The 14,024-nt window shown below is 31.0% G+C and overlaps 2 protein-coding genes across 3 annotated transcripts; both read right to left on the bottom strand.

Moving 5' to 3' along the window:
- Positions 1–2,170: 2,170 nt before the first annotated feature.
- LOC112708424 (probable terpene synthase 2) lies at positions 2,171–5,537 on the bottom strand. Its single transcript, XM_025760580.2, has 7 exons — positions 5,346–5,537; positions 4,890–5,172; positions 4,419–4,797; positions 3,614–3,832; positions 3,335–3,476; positions 2,962–3,210; positions 2,171–2,668 (listed from the first exon to the last, which is right to left on the bottom strand). Exons 1-7 carry the CDS (start codon positions 5,460–5,462, stop codon positions 2,366–2,368), a joined length of 1,692 nt encoding a protein of 563 aa, XP_025616365.1. The 5' UTR covers positions 5,463–5,537; the 3' UTR covers positions 2,171–2,365.
- Positions 5,538–10,577: 5,040 nt separating this feature from the next.
- LOC112707272 (chitin-inducible gibberellin-responsive protein 1-like) lies at positions 10,578–13,768 on the bottom strand. 2 transcript variants are annotated; one of them, XM_025758948.3, is made up of 2 exons: positions 13,331–13,768; positions 10,578–12,521 (listed from the first exon to the last, which is right to left on the bottom strand). In XM_025758948.3, the coding sequence occupies exon 2, from the start codon at positions 12,484–12,486 to the stop codon at positions 10,723–10,725; it is 1,764 nt and encodes a 587-aa protein (XP_025614733.1). In that variant the 5' UTR covers positions 12,487–12,521; positions 13,331–13,768; the 3' UTR covers positions 10,578–10,722. The 2 variants fall into 2 exon arrangements, with proteins under 2 accessions (XP_025614733.1, XP_025614734.1); XM_025758949.3 differs by having other exon boundaries at positions 12,638–13,537.
- Between the last annotated feature and the right edge of the window lie 256 nt (positions 13,769–14,024).

Genomic DNA, 14,024 nt, shown 5'->3' with positions numbered 1-14,024 from the left:
GGATTTTTGGAGCTTACAGACTTGGAGGGAGTTTGGGACCTTGAACCCTTTTGGTTACTGCATGTAAACAGTCTCGTGAAGATCCCCATTGAGAAATGCATTGTTGAAGTTGAATTGATGAATTTTCCACCCTTTTGTGAGAGCCACACTGAGCATGACTCGAACTATAGCCGGCCGCACTACATGACTAAAATTTTGGTCATAGTCAACTCCTTGGTGTTGGTAGAAACCTTTGACTACAAGACTCAGTCACCCCTCCAACAATATCACCAAAGCCATCCTCAACAACCAACAGATCCCCTTCTGTACTACTAAAATCACTTTCCCTTGCAATTCTTGCATCATCAGCAAAATTTACTAGCTCTCCTTCTTTCCCTCTCAATCTCAGTACACACAGCCCTTAGAACTAGTGTTCTTTGACCTCTGAGCCCCTCACCACAACCCAGCAGGTTCGGCTTCGGATACTATGTGTGCTTCATTGATGCCTACAGTTGATACACCTGCACTTATCTACTAAACACCAAAAATTAAACCTTCACAGCCTTTCTCAAATATAAAATCCTGATGGAAAAATAAACAGGTAACACTATCAAAGTCCTACAGACTGACCATAGTGGAGAATACCTCTCCAACACCTTTCAACAGTACCTTAAGAAGCAAGGAATTTATCACAGACTTACCTGCCCTCACACACACCAACAAAATGGGTGCGTTGAGTGCAATCATCACCACCTAACTGAAACAGCTCTCACTCTTCTCTCCCAAGCCTCTTTGCCTCTCTCCTTTTAGGATGAAGCAATCCTAACCTCCACTTGCCTAACCAACAGACTCCCCACCTCAGTACTGAATTTTAAATCCCCACTAAAAGTACTCTTCAACACCACACCAAACTATACCTTGTTAAAACCCTTCGGCTGCTTATGCTATCCCTGGCTCCGAGCCTACAATAAGCACAAATTTGACCACAGATCAACAAAGTGCATATTCATAGGCTACGCTCCTTACCATAAATGCTATAAGTGTCTATCCCCTTCAGGTAAAATCTATACTGCTAGGAATGTTGTCTTCTGTGAACAAGAGTTTTCCTATCCAACCCTCTTCCTCAATCCTTCCCAACCTAACCATACATCACAAACTTCATACACTATCCCTCCAGCTACATACACCTTTCACCCTCCTTATCTGAACATGCATAATATGCCTCCCACTAATACCAATACTATGTCTTTATCTTTACCTTCTATATCTGTTGAAGTCACTAATATTGCTGAGAGAAGTGTTGATAATATTGACAATGCAGATTCTCTTGAAACTGTTTCACAGCAGGTGATGATCGGACCAAATCTGTAGCCTTTTAATGCTGTACTTCAACCCACAACCTCTCAGCTTCACAATTCTGTCCTTGCTGAAACAGTTATTCAGAACAACCACCACATGCAAACCAGGAGCAAAAGTGAAATCTTTAAACCCAAAATTCTCAATGCAGTAGTGGATTCAGCATTAAGCTCAGTCAATATCCTACCCAAGTCAATCTTTGAAGCACTGGCAATTTCACAATGAAGAAAGGCTATGGAGGAGGAATACTCAGTTCTGATATCATGTAAGATATCAGGAATTTACAATAGAGTAAGGATCACATATTGATCACAGATTGAAGGAGATAATTAGACAAGGAGAACAGAGAATAGGAGAGAGAGAAGAAAGAAACTACATCGTGATTGAACACACAGATTGTTACAGAATCAGTAGTGAGCTAGTACTTATATATATATATATATATATAACTTAAATTTTAAAGAAAAATAGTTCATAAGAATAGAAGATAAATAATCAATTGAATTACTTAATTTATGGATATTTCACATTTGAAATGTTTATATCTAATTAAACGTGAAATGGAGTATTATAATAAGTTTTACATCTATTAAAATTAAAATATAACCTCTATAATAATTTTTATAAATATAAGCCAACATTTATTTCTTAAGTTTTTTTTTTTCTTTTCGATTAAGTTAGATGCACTCAATCCTATGACACGTACTTATTAAATATATTGATTATTGAACAAATAAAATATAAAAGATAAACATTGAAAACAAAAATCATAGTTAATGATATTTTTATTCATCATTATATTTGAAGTACAAGGGTAGGAACAATAATACAATAATACAATAATACAATATCACAATATCTTTATTCAATACAAAATAACAGATAATTATTGTATAATTATTCATTATACAAGATTGATGACATTTTCCATATATTGACCTAGCTAGCTAGATTTAGGGCAACTACTATATATAGTTTCACTCCTTATTCCAAACACATCTTCAGCATTTTATGTATGATTTATAAAAAACTAGTAAATAGCGATGGGATCTAAAAGTAGTTCAGAAACGCATTCTTTCATAAATTCTCCGTTTGTGAATCTATCTTGAAAGTTTGCATATGTGAACTCAGATATACGTCCCAAATTAACAACACACTCAAGCACTGCCTTTGGAATATGATTATTTGGATTGAGGCACACTTCATTTATATCCTTCCAAAAATCTTTGATTTCCTTTTGAATGAGTTTGTATGTCTCTTCTTGTGAAATTCCATATTGCTTCATGCAACATTCAACTGCTGAAGCAACATGATGATCTCTTTCCCGCTCAAACTATAAAAATAAATTAACCAAACCCAAAATTATAACTCGTAAAACAATTAATATCTTAGAGATTATAATGATAAATTTGGAGGAAAAAAAAGATATGATATATTATTATTAAAAATTTAATTTTTATATACTGTCAGTATAAAATAGTTTTATATATATCGTCATGTTAACAAAAATTAATTGTGTTTTTAATATTAATGATTATCTACAAAATCAGATATAATTGAATGATTGTGTAAGATATTTTACGGGACATTAGAATTAAACTCTATTATTAGTGAGAAATAACTAACCTTATGTGAAGCCAGATCATCCTTGAGTCTGCCAACAAGTGATACAGCTTTTATAATTGTTGTTGGATCACTAAATATCCAATCAAAGACTTCTTTGGTTGCAAATTCACCAAGACCAACAAATGCTACTATGTGAAGTTGCAATGAAGAAGACATAGCTCCATTAACCTTGTATTCATCATAAGTTGGAACATAATCCTCATTGCACCATTTTGCTTCCAACAAGTAAGCTTCAGCCAAATTCAGAAACTGCAAGTATATACAACAATTATAATGATGATTAATTAACTAAAGTGGAGGTTAATTATTGCAAACTAAAGCGTTATTTTTTTTTTCACTATGGATATAAAATAAGCACTAGTTTTAAACCTACCGCTTGTTTAACATGTTTCGACACTAGGGTTGATTTTTTCGCATCTACTACTGCTGATTCAATTTCATCCACCACTTCTAAAATTGCGGTAAATACCACTTTGAAACATGTTGGAAGAGATTTGATAGGATTAGCATTCCATCTGATGAAAATGAAAATGAAAATAACATAAGAAAGTTAGTGGGGAAGATAGAAGATATATTTATATATAAGAAATTTTTTTAAGTCATTCGTTTTTATCAATTTCAAGATAAGGTTTCTTTTCTCTTCATGCTTAACCTTTTGATTGCCTGTGTGAAGAGTTCAAGTTCTTGAAGAGTGCCATAGGCATCATAAGTATCATCAAGAAGACAAATACATGAAATCAATTTGCCAACAATCCTTCTGTGAGTGCTACATTTAGGCTCTGAAGACATAGAAAATGGCCAAAGGTATGCCTCAACCACCCTTTCTCTAGCATAGGGAACCTTAGTTGCAAAATCTGATTCTTTCCACCACCTGCAATTGTAACAATAATAATAATGCAAAGTTAAGTCATAATGTTGGTTGATAGAAAATGGGTTCATGCTTATTTTTATTTTTAGTTATGATATTTCATCTATTTTTTACCCTTTATTTTGTCCAAATTTTCATTGATTATCTTTTTTAACTTTTTTTGTCATTACATTACTCATACACCCATCAACCCACACAGGCACACACTGAGATTTTTAAACCATATTCTAGTCTTAGCTGAGTTTTTTTTTTTTTTTTTTTTTGGTATAGACTTTTCACCTTATATATTTCCATGGTATCTGTAAGATAAGTTATCAAGTTGGTTTTTTATTTTTGGTCTTGGTCTAGTATTGTTATTACTTATTCCTTTACATATAGTTTTTGTCACCCCAAAAGCCCTATAATGATAAAAAAAAGCCTACTACGCTGTTGGACTTGGGCTTCGTTTAATAATAATTTTGTCATTGTTCTTTGTTGCCCAGTCCAAGAAAGCAATTGTAAGTAACCAAAAAAAAAGAGAGAGATAAGAAATACTACTACTTGGTTATACCCTATCTTATATGTAAACTTCAGTCACTTAAGCACGTACCTTGTGATATTTCCAAGTTCTTTTTGATGCATTTTCTGTAAAACATTAAAATCTAATTTTGCAAAACGTAGAAGGACTCTGTCATGAGAAGGATCCTCTTCATAGAAGGACATGTAACGTCTTGTCTCTATCCTTGGAACTCCCTTGTGAATTGGTAGCGTTAAGCTTTGATCAATTTGCTTAGCAAGATATGTGCTCAACTTATTTTTGGTGATCATGGACTTGAGGTTAGTGTAAGCAAAATCATGTGCTTCATCTATTGAATCTTCACCATGAGTGCTTAATTGTGTTGCCTCATACAAACTCCATAATCCTTCAACATCTTCCACAATGGTTTCATTGAACTTTCCCTCCTTATTCTTGAATTTGTTGAATATGTCTATATAAATTAATCACAAACAATATTATATATATATCAACATAGGTGGTGTGTAGTATAAAAAGAAGCTATAGTAGATTATAAATATGTACCTGATGAAATGTGATATCCTTTTTGTCTAAGCAATCTAAAGAGTAATCCAATAGAGTGTAGGTCACCTTCTTCTATGTCGAGTGCATTATTGATGGAAATCTTTTGGATTTGTTCTAATGCTTGGTCAATTTCACGTTCAAAATGATAAGATATACCCAAACGTTGCATTGAGTCAATGATGTTTAATTTTTGTGAGATATTATTGCTAGAAGATAGAAAAATCTTCTTCACTTCCTCTTTACATGTTTCAAGTTGTTGCCTCATATTTTCATTCACGACATCCTGCAAATAGTTGGAAAATAATATTTTTTTTAAAGCTCCAAATTTCATGTCAAAATAATGTATGAAACTTAATTTTATATTTCCCGAGTGTAAAAAATAAAAACCAAAAAATGTTAAACTCATATTTAATCATCATGAGATATCTAAGCTAAGTAACATATATATATATATACCAATGGTGAATTATGATATTGAAGGAAAATATCCCCCCAAATGTTGGGACGAAAATTTGCACATGGTCGTGCAATGTAAGATGATGCATGTTGATCAGAATTAGCTGTAACAGTCATTATTATATTTTTAATGTAACTGGCTTTGAGATATATGGTAATGTGGAAGCTAAGGTCTTAATTAATGTAAGGATGTGTATATGAGAATGATATGATGAAGGATCTTCGTTAATTGGGTCTATTTATAAGTTATTTCTGATTCATGGAGTTGATTGCGTGGCCAAACCGGAAAGTTGTAAGATTGATATGGATCATCATTCAACGTGGAATTCCTTTTACGAGTTTTAATTTCTTTGCATGTGTTCAACATGAATAATGAAGACAGTGTTGACATTGTTACGTTCTGGATTTCGTACATGTATGTGAAGAAGAACAATTTCCAATTTACACGGAGGTTCAACATGAGACATAAATTGTTTTCATTTCTAACGAAACAAAATTGATAGATTAGCTTTGAGAAGTGTTATTTGTACACCAAAATCAGCTACTAATGTAAATACATGTGTGGTTTAATTTATTTTTAATATGTATTTATATTTCAGCATGAATTTTATACCGTGGCTAATTTTAATAGTTGATTTTGGTGTACACATAGTATAACCCATTAACTTTTAAGCATTAAGACATTAATTTCTAGAATTTAATTTTAATACGTAGTTTTACATGTGTAAGTTTTACATGTGTATCCTGTTATAATATAATTAAGATCAATTAAGATCAATTAAAATTATTTAGTATATTTGAATATTTAAAAAATATATATATATATATTATATAATGGTATATCAACAAAAATAATTATTTTTAATAAAAATTTTTAAAAAATAACGGTCTTTTTTTAATTTTATTAAAGATCAGTTTGTCCGAAATATATGTTGTCTGTCCATGTGTAACATGCAGAGCAATTTCTTGAAATTGATGGAGGAAGAGAATAGGCTCAGAGAGATGAGAAGAATGGAGAAATTTCCAAAAGTGCAAAGTGTTTTACTAATACCATTTAATTGAATTTGAATATTGAATCCACAAACTTTGGGGGGAGACCGTAGCTGACTATTGCTCATGTATATTTCAAATTTAAGCGCACATTATTGTTGATCAATGTAAGAATATGAGTCGCATAGGGTTAGGGGAATGTTCAATGTTGGTGGATTATGTCATGTATGTATTTTCCTCCAATAATCTATGCTCCAAATCTCCAAATCATTCACGTTAACTGTTTTTCTTTCATTCTTTTTTTTGAAAACTAGTAGTAATAATATAAGAGTTTGATCTATCCTTCGATTAATCACAAGCATCTAAACACTGAAATGGTTATTAAAGGGGCAAAATTAGAAATTCACAAATTTAAATATTTAATCAAGATTGAATTGAATTGTAATATATTTTTATATAATAAATATATATTTTTTTAAAAAATATTTTTTAACCAAATTTTCAATAAAAGAATGGACTATTATTTAATCAATTTAGGTTTAATTATTCTATCGATCTCTATAGTTTCATTGAATTTTTAATTATGTCTTTATACTTTTTTTCTTTTCAATTGAGTCCCTACATCATATTAGATTTTGTAATTAAATTCCTACGTGACAAAAATATTGGGATTAACGGAATATTCTATTAAACAAAACGAATATGCCTAATACTTGACTGAATATTCTGTATAGTTAAACAAAATATTATGTTAGTTCCAATGTTTTTGTCAAATTAAAATTTTTTTTACAAAATCTGATATAATATGGTTACCTAATTTAAAAAAAAATATAGAGATCTAATTAAAAATTTGATAAAATTATAAAGACTGATAAAATAATTAAACTATCAATTTACTAGTTTTTGACTAATTTTATCATTTTTGACCTTTTGATTGCCTTTTCCTTTGCTTAAGCTGGTTAAGTGACTTGAACCATCATTTTAGTCTAATTTTTAAAACTATTGTTAACTAGAATAATTTTAGATATAAACTCGTTTATAATTTTATAATTTTTATAATCAATCAATCTAGAATTTAATTTTTATCATTGTAAATAAGAAGTCAGAATAATAAAATACAAATATAAACTTTTTTTATAGTAAATACTCAGCTCAATTTATGTTTATTTTTGTGAAAACCCATCGGCCTTTACAGAAAAACAAAAAAACCCACTACTGATAAAACATATTATTATTTGAGTTTGTTAAGAGTTTGTTAAATTAATAACCATAACCACTTTGTGGCCGTGAGTAGTTAGGCTTATCAGTAAGCTAGGTAGAGTATGTATCTAATTTGTACACATACAATAATCGCTTATTTTTTTTTTTAATTCTATTTTCTCTAATCTTCTCTTGCATAACTCTCAGAATTGAGTGCAACCCTTTTAGTTAGAGGACTGCTTAGCCATTTTCATTTTTTTAAGGCCGTGAGATATGAGAGAATTAATTTAAAAGTTCAAAAGTTTAAGTCTAATATAAGTTGAATTGGGTATAATAAAATAATATATTTATATATTAAATATATTTTTTATAATTTATTATTTTAAATTGATTAATTACTAAAAAATTATACTAATTCAAATGATTAATTAATTTTTTCACTGTTTTTTTTATTTTTTAATTGGTTCACAATCAAATAATATTTTTATTAAATTAGACCAGTCTAATTCTTGATTTCTCAAGTTGAATCGATCAATTCGATTTGATTTTCAGAATATTATTTTTTTTCTTTTCTTCAAAACTTTTTTTATTGATATTGATATATGTAATGGTATTTGTTTACAAATATATATATACACATATATAGGAGTACGAGAGTACATCATAAATTATATTAGATATAATAGAATTCACAACAAAATAAGAAAATAGAAAAATTGTATGAAATAAAGTTTATTATTTTTTATATGTTGAAAATAATAACAAATGTAATTCGAGAATAATAATTATATTGTCTTCATAAATCATAATGTATGGATCTAGTAGAATTATTGATGATCTTATGCTTAAAAGTCAAAAAACTAATTTTCTTTAATTCATCTTAGTAAAAAAATTCCAAGTTTTGCTTACAATATAATGTTTTAAATTTAGTCTTTCAACATTTTTAATATATTAAAAATTATTTCTATCAAATTTTTATGGAAAGACGAAAAGTAGAATATCGAATATAACTAAATCGTAATATATTTATTATGACCATAAAAGATATACAATGAGAATTGAAATAATATTTGAAGCAGAACAATGTAGATAAAGAAGAGTGAGAATATAAAATAAAGATTTACTTTAATGATATAATAAAAGATATGGAATAATAACAACAAATGCTAGAATATTTTAAAAAAATTCTCTCAAACCAAATAAATTGTAACCACAACCTTATCCAGATTTTATTTCCCAATAGATATCTATCTATTATCTATGTATGACCAAATGATGTCAGATTCATTTCCATAAAAAAAGACTGGCTAAGTGATATGCATATCTGATACAGTACCATCAAAATGAATGGCTCAATTATTTCATAGTGCTTTTGGCACCTGATGATAATGATCTGGATAAGGTTCTTGAGAACGGTTTTAGCCGTTTAGGTAATGATTGATTATTAAACTTTACATTTGTCTCGAAAAATGTGATGTAGTTAACCCAAAAAGAGTGAAAAATAGTGAGGTACAGAATAATTTGAGGGATAATTAATATAGATTAATTGAGTCATCAACTCACTTATTTTTTATTTGTAATAATTTATTGGTCAATAATAAATTTTTAAATAAAGTATAGAGTTTAGATTTATAACAGATTAAAAATATTATAAAAAAAATTTAATAATTTGAAGGATAAGAGAGAAAAGACAAATACTCAATAAGAAAAATCTTTTTAAAATACTATCCTCACCAAAAAAATTATTATTAAATTAATTATTATATATTTATGTATAAATATATATTATTTAATTTATTTTAAATATATATTTTATATTTTAATATATATTATATATCTATAACTGATTTAATAATTGATATTATAAATATATCTAACATGATGAAAAATCTTTAAAAAAATTATTAAATTAATAATGACCATTAAATTTTAATGACATAAAGTGTTTATTATGGATTGAAAGCTCATAACAACAACAATAATAACCATAATTCATGTCATTCTCTATTACATGAGTGGGATTGGTTTATCATTCTCTCTTGCTCCAAGAACAATATTCTTTTGCTTGTTCCTCTTCCTAATTTTAATTAAAACTCATAATTCATCTATAAAACAAAAAGTTACAATAAATTATTATATATAGTAGAACATTTACATCACGACAGTTCTATCATAGAAAGTTATAAAATAAATTACTACTTATTAAAAAGTAAATCAATTTAACAAAATTTATTTACATCATTTTAAATAATTGTCAGGTACTTTATTTTTTGATGAATATAATTTAATGTATATTTTTTATAAAGAAATTTTTTACCATCATTTGACTGGTACAAATTTTAAATAATATTTAATAAATATATTTTATCAATTTATGTGTATAAACTCTAAAAATATAAATATAAATTATATTAATTTATGTGTATAAATTTTGATAAACATAAGAGTAAATTATATATTTTTTATGTACAAACCTTTTATAAAATATAGATACAAATTATTACTAACAAAATATTTATCCAAAATAATAATATTTATTAATTATATAGCATTATTCTTTTTTATAAATGGAACTATTAAAGTGTTTAAATGTTCTATGATTGAAAACAATAGTTTACTTTTTAAACTACGTTTATAGAACAAAAGACATGATAAAGAAAATCCAAACAAAAGTACTAAATATAGAAAGAAAAAATATTCTTTTTTTTTGGAGTATACCCACTAGAACATTATAATTTATTCTCTGGGCCTCACCATATTATTGTCTCTTTTTACGATTTTGTTGAACCAATCATTAACTCATTTATATCCATTCATATCTCCATATTTTGTGATGCACAACCTTCTTGTTAGACCTTATTCAGCTTCACAAACCCTCTAGATATAGGGTTATGAATAAATGGCAAATTCAACAAAAAAAAATGCTCTGTAGTTAAGTTACCATTTTCCAGATGCAAGTACCAACTTGAAGAGAACAACTGCCATAACCTAAAACATTCTATAAAAGAATGGTATAAATAAAGCATGACTAGTAAATGAGACTTTTATGGACAAAAATTTAATTTAAGAACCTAATAAGGATACATGGCATTGGAAATCTAAAACCTCAATCAACAACATATATAATTTTCCTAATACTACAGCAATTATTTCCTATATATATGTATATATATATATAATCCTTTTATCAGTGCCATGCTGAAGCTGATATCAAATTTCTGTTCTTCCATGCCAACAACATGGCTCCGTCCTTCTCCACCAAGGAATAGTGTTCAGAATAGCACCTGAGAAGGCTTCTTATAACAGAATTCACATAGGAGCTCAAAGGACACTGCCGGAATCCGGCCATAGTCAACCTCGACTTCCACTTGCCGAAGAGTTCGTGGCGCTCGACCCTTTCCTTCCCTTCACAAGCCACAATGTTGACAATATCCCTGGCCAGACAATGCTGCTCCACATTGATCCTCTCCTTGCTGTTTCTTGGGAGTGTGACATCAATAGACTCGAAGATCGCCAAGTAGTAGTCCAAGGTCTCCATGAATCTGTTGAAAAATGGTGTTGTGTTTGTGTTTGATTCCTGCTCCACCAATGTTACCACCTTGGGCGAAAGCGACTTCACCAGTCTAAGGATTCCATCTCTTGGGTTATTCACATCAACACTCTCATCAGCAGTATGGTGAAGTTGCAAAGGAAAGTTCACAGCCAAAGCCTCTCCGGACCTGATATTTAGCATGTCTCTGGTCACATCCGGAGCATAAACCGGCACTCCATGAAACTCCACCGGGATGCGAAATTTCTCAGACATCATGGCCAGCCTTTTCCCAACTACCTCTAGTCCTTCGCCACGAGCATACCTGGAAACAGGGTCATCAATCCCTGTGATCCTCACATGGGGAGGTCCTCGAGGTCTCGCGGCGAGAGCTTGGAGGAGAGTCATCCATTGAGTTCCTTGAGCAATCTGAAAGTCTATTATGTGTATGTGATCCTCATCTCGGCACGCTTCGGCTATGGCTCCATTGGCTGCCATGTAACCAAATTTCAGATAGGGACAGATTTCAAACAGCATTTGCATGTATGAAAGTAAGTCTTTGCCTTCCGGCTCTCTGCACTTAAGGGCGCGATAGATGCCGGTCCCTGATGCTTCCTTCCTAGCAACCAGCCCTTCTACCATGTAAGCACCGAGCCGTTGCAATGGCTCACCGGTTATAGATACAGCACCTTTAGCCTTTGATATCAATTGATCAAAATCATTCATGTTGCCATCAGCCATGGCCTCTGCACAAGCAACCAGCAATTGTTTCAAATTTCCCGAGGGGTAACCTGGGGGCGATGATGCTTCCACTATCGATTTCTGGCGCTTCATAACATGTTCAAACTCACTTGTTTGCCTGCTTCCAGTTACATATGATCCCTGGCTCTGAACAAATTGCGAGCCGTAATGATCATGACTCCATGACCTGTTTCTTTGGCCAGATGTTGTTGGTCCACTGCTCTCAACCATGGAAGCATTCGATGTAGTGACTTCTTCTTCGTCCGGGGCCATCAGAGCAGATTCTAATTCCAGCAACACGTTTCGAATTTTCTGGTTACAATTTGCATTCTGCAGAAGAGAGCTCCTGGCAGAATAGAGTTGAAAACTGCCCCTATTACTGTCTGCAGACGAGACTGATGTATGCAAGTAATGGTTGGTTTCGAAAGGCGAGTTGCACGAGGTGCTGACGCCGGATAGGATTTCTCCAGGGCTGTGCTGCTGGTCCTGGCTATCACTAAAGGCTGAAAGAGTATCAGAATCAAAATGAGTCGAAAAGGGCGAATTGGGCGAGTTCCCAGTGTCAAATTTCAAGGATCCAAGAAGCCTGTTGGGTTGCGACGACGGAATTGTGGGGAAGGATGGAATATAAGGTAGTCCTGCACTTGTCACACCAAAACTATATAGCTGTTGTGAATCCATACTATGATGATGGCATCACCAGTTACACCAAATTTCTGCAATTATAGAGAGGCACTTGTTAATATTTATGGAAGAATCAGGACACAAGCATAAGGAATAAAGAAACTAACTATAAACTGGAACATCCAAGCTGATCAAACCTTACACTTACCATAATAAGCTAACAATAACATGTGCAGGAAACTTTAAACTTGTGTATAAATTTTCAGAAACAAATAAGGAAACACAATCTTTAAGAGTGAGATGTGTTATTTATACACATCTTTTCCGCTTACAGCAAAACAAGCACACTGTCCACAACTAGATAAAGTGGATAAAGATGAGACATATGTGACGGCATGATTCATGTGACCTCTTCCTAAATTTATGGGTAGAACAAAACATTTCACCCTTCAAAAAGAAAATACAAGGTAAAGATGTAATACTAATTGATCTCATGTGGATGAGAACAAAAAACAAAAAAACAAGCACACATTTCTAAAAGATTGTGACTGGCAAGAATAATAAGGAAGCAAACAAATTCAACAGAAGAAAAGATTAACACAAAACAAGGGCAAAAAAGTCAAGATTCTCTCATTGAATCCCCAGTTCATTTGCTCAAAAGTTCAACAACGTGATGTAGCTGAATCACATAGTCAAAGTAATCATCTTTATTATTATTATTCCAATTAGTCAACAAATATATATATCTTTTTACCCCTGGAAATTTCTTACTTTTTCTGTTTTTCATAAAGAAACAGAATACAACTCTTTTATACCAATCAAAGCAATTCACCATCACAATATTGATAGGAATAAGCAGTGAAAATGGATCAAAGTTGAAGAGGAGAGAAAAGTTTGTTACCTCAAGGAAGCTGCAAACGCACACAGCTTGAAGACTTTGAGAGCTAGACAGGGTTCTTTGGGATTCGTGTTGAATACGAAATTGGTTTTCCTTTTTCTGGGGGTTTTCTATTTTATGAACGTTTCCTTGTGTGGTGGTTTTGATGAGTTTCCTGAATGTGTGTTTTGGTGTGGATGGTTATATATAGGGAACACGCAAGTGTGTTATGTTCTGTGTTTTGTGGTGCGGATATAAATAAAAGAAAAAGAAGCCGCAACAACTTGCAACAGTAACATAATAATGGTGACGGTAACGATGACGGAAGAAAAGGCGTGTGTTTTGTATTGGAAATTTGGAATATTGGGGGATACTGGAAACTTAACGGAGCCGACCACACACATTGGCTTCGGACTTTGAAAGAACATTCGTGGCATTTTCTACTCTTAACTGAAACGCGGAACTCATACTCGTATAGTCAGTCGTATTTATATATTTACGTGGTATTTGGATTAAAATTTACAAACAAATATTTATATCAAATTAATTTTTTAAATTTAAAATTATATAAACGCAAAAAAATCATCAAATCAATTGATAATTAATTTTTTTTTTAGAAAATTAGGAGTGAGACTCTAACTGCAATTTTTAAGTAAGAATGAAAAATTATGCCATTTAAATTATAATTCTTAGTTTATATTGATAATTAATTTTCATA

The sequence above is a fragment of the Arachis hypogaea genome, chromosome 8 (assembly GCF_003086295.3).
Source record: "Arachis hypogaea cultivar Tifrunner chromosome 8, arahy.Tifrunner.gnm2.J5K5, whole genome shotgun sequence".
Classification (NCBI taxonomy): domain Eukaryota; kingdom Viridiplantae; phylum Streptophyta; class Magnoliopsida; order Fabales; family Fabaceae; genus Arachis; species Arachis hypogaea.
This window is presented reverse-complemented; position numbering and strand designations above follow the sequence as displayed.